Source organism: Lipotes vexillifer, unplaced genomic scaffold, assembly GCF_000442215.2.
Source record: "Lipotes vexillifer unplaced genomic scaffold, Lipotes_vexillifer_v1.1 scaffold809, whole genome shotgun sequence".
In the NCBI taxonomy this organism is placed as follows: Eukaryota; Metazoa; Chordata; class Mammalia; order Artiodactyla; family Lipotidae; genus Lipotes; species Lipotes vexillifer.
The window spans coordinates 1,728,032-1,730,597 of record NW_006788521.1 but is presented as its reverse complement, the minus strand read 5'-3'; the positions used below and the strand labels follow the sequence as shown (position 1 = coordinate 1,730,597).

Below are 2,566 nucleotides of genomic sequence, written 5' to 3'. Positions count from 1 at the left end.
CGTTTAAAAAAAAAAAAAAAAAAAAAAAAAAAATAGCAATAGTAAAAACCTAAAACACACTTTTGATAGGGAGGAGACTTTATACACATATAGTAAAAGAAATTACCTCAAGAAATAAGACCGTAAAGCCAAAAGGGTTCAAGGAAAGATTATAAAATCGAACCACAAGTATTTCCTGAGTTCTCACTCTGTCCAGGATCTGGGATTGGGGTTAGGGACTTCTGGGCCTTGAAGAATGGATAAATATTTGCAGGCTGTTTGTATAATGATTCTAACATGGCATTTTGTCTCCATAGGGCCAAGTACTTTTTGATAATTGGGACTCAATTTTTTCTGGCCATGGAGGTCAGTTCAATACACATGTTCCAATATATTCCTTTGATGGCCGAGACGTAATGACAGATCCTTCTTGGTAAGTAGAGATGGAAGCCCTTGAAGTATATCATATGATAGACAGTTTTAGGAGACAGTCTAACAATGGGATGCCCTTATCAGCTGCTCCTTTGGGGTGCTGCCAGCGTAAAGCCTCAGTGAGGCAGCCAGGGGCCATGGGGAGAGCCTGGCCATGGAACCAGGAGACCTGGGTCCAGTAATTTAATATGGGACCTTGAGCAAGGCACTTCCACTCTTTGAGCCTCAGTTGCCTCACCTGTCAAATGGGCAGGATAATCATATCCATATGGATAAGACTGTTGTGAGAATTAAAAGGTAAGTGTGAGAACATCTAGCATACAGTAGGCACTTAATAAGTGGTAAGTAATGCTATTCATGGTGATTCTTTAACCCTATACTGTGAGTTGCACTCTAATTCTTTGAAAATTATGTATGCTTTTAAGAATAGAACAACTCAGTAAACTTTTCCTCAGTGTCTATGCCAGGCCTAAGGAAGGCACAGTAATAAACCTACACAGCCCCTCTCCTTTCAAAGCTCATAGCCTGTGGGAAGATAGACACAGACTAGCTACAATTCTAGATGTAATATTGTCATTGGAAAATGGAGAAACAGATAAGATGGTAGGAGCACAGAGGAAAGAGTCATTATTCCTTGGTGGTGAGAATCAGGAAGCCTTCCTGTAAGAGGGGGCGTTTAATGGACTTGTGAAAGATGAGAAGGAATCACTGAAAATGAAAGCGAGGCCATTCCAGACTAAGGGGCCTCATGAGCAAAGGTTAAGATTCACGAAAGCAGAGAGTATGATTTCAGAGCAAGTACAAGCTGGATATGGTTGGAATGCAGTGTGTTCAGAAAGTTGGAAACAGTGATAAAGACAGAGAGGTGATGTGCAGTCAGACCCTGGAGGGTTCAGGAGTTTGACTTGACTCACTAGACTTATGCCAATTTGCTCACCGAGATATGCCACAAAGAAGGGTCATTTCAGAAAGTAACACAACAAAATTCCTTTTCAGGCCCCAGAAGGTCGTTTGGCACGGCTCCAGCACCTACGGAGTCCGTCTCGTGGATCAGTACTGTGAAGCGTGGCGAACCGCCGACATGGCAGTCATGGGCTTGGCCTCCCCGCTGAGCACGGGGAAGATTCTGGACCAGAAAGCATACAGCTGTGCTAATAGGCTAATTGTTCTGTGTATCGAAAACAGTTTCATGACAGATGTGAGGAAGTAATGACCTTCCCATGATTCTTAAGAGTTTTCCATTTTTTTTTATGTGAAGAGTTGACACTGAAATCTAAAATGTTTAAACGTTGTAAATATTAGTTTTTTATTACACATTCATCACAACAGCAACCAAAGAAAACATACCTCAATACACTCAAAACTGAAGACATAAAGGACTCAGATCAAAGATAAAATCTGATCCATCTATTGGTGCTAGATTCTGCAGGAAACCCATGCGGTGTAAACACATCCCAACACGGTTAACAGCAAGTTGAACACAAAGGCCTTGGCACTCTGCCCACTGCATCCTTCAGAAAGCGATTTCCTTCTTTTAACCGTTGTTGAGTGTAAGATGTCCTTCATGTTTTCTTACAAAGTCAGTGTTTAGAAATGTACCCCTTTCTAAGTTATGTGCAGACCAAATGTTTTGTTCTTTAATATACATCCATTGTTTGCAACTGCTGTTCATACAGAGAAACAGAACTGCTCAAAATGATCCTATTTGTATTTTCTGATATTACCAGACTTTAATGTTTTTTTCCTAAAATATTATTGCCATCTTGCTTTAGGAGTTTTATATTTTGACACAACATATTTTAGTATGGCATCTGTTTATATAAATGACTTGCTGGAAAAGTTTAAACTCCCAATGATCTGAAACTAGAGAAGAAATAGCACATAATTACTACCTTTCCTGTGGTGGCCCTTTCCCCACACCCCACCCTGATTTTATAACTTCCATTTGGCAATGCTTGAATTATAACTGCGATTCAACAAACAGGTTCATGAGGATGAATTTTCTGAGACACGTATACCTTCATGCTGTACACTTTCTTTTTTTTCCATGTAAGTGAACATAAAAACATCTTTTCCAGGTGCTTTCTTCTGTTTGACTTTTTTCCCCCAGTTCCTTTATTCTTCACCAGCGATGTGGAAGTGGCCCTGGGGTGGG

The 2,566-nt window shown here is 40.4% G+C and overlaps 1 protein-coding gene across 1 annotated transcript in view; it reads left to right on the top strand.

The window, feature by feature from the left end:
* The window catches only part of COL15A1 (collagen type XV alpha 1 chain), a 103,718-nt gene extending 102,097 nt beyond the window's left edge, over positions 1-1,621 (top strand). Inside the window, exons 40-41 of the mRNA XM_007461650.1 lie at positions 297-412; positions 1,408-1,621. Of these exons, the coding sequence (XP_007461712.1) occupies positions 297-412; positions 1,408-1,621 (330 nt within the window). The remainder of the gene's footprint in view (positions 1-296; positions 413-1,407) is intronic.
* Positions 1,622-2,566: the final 945 nt, after the last annotated feature.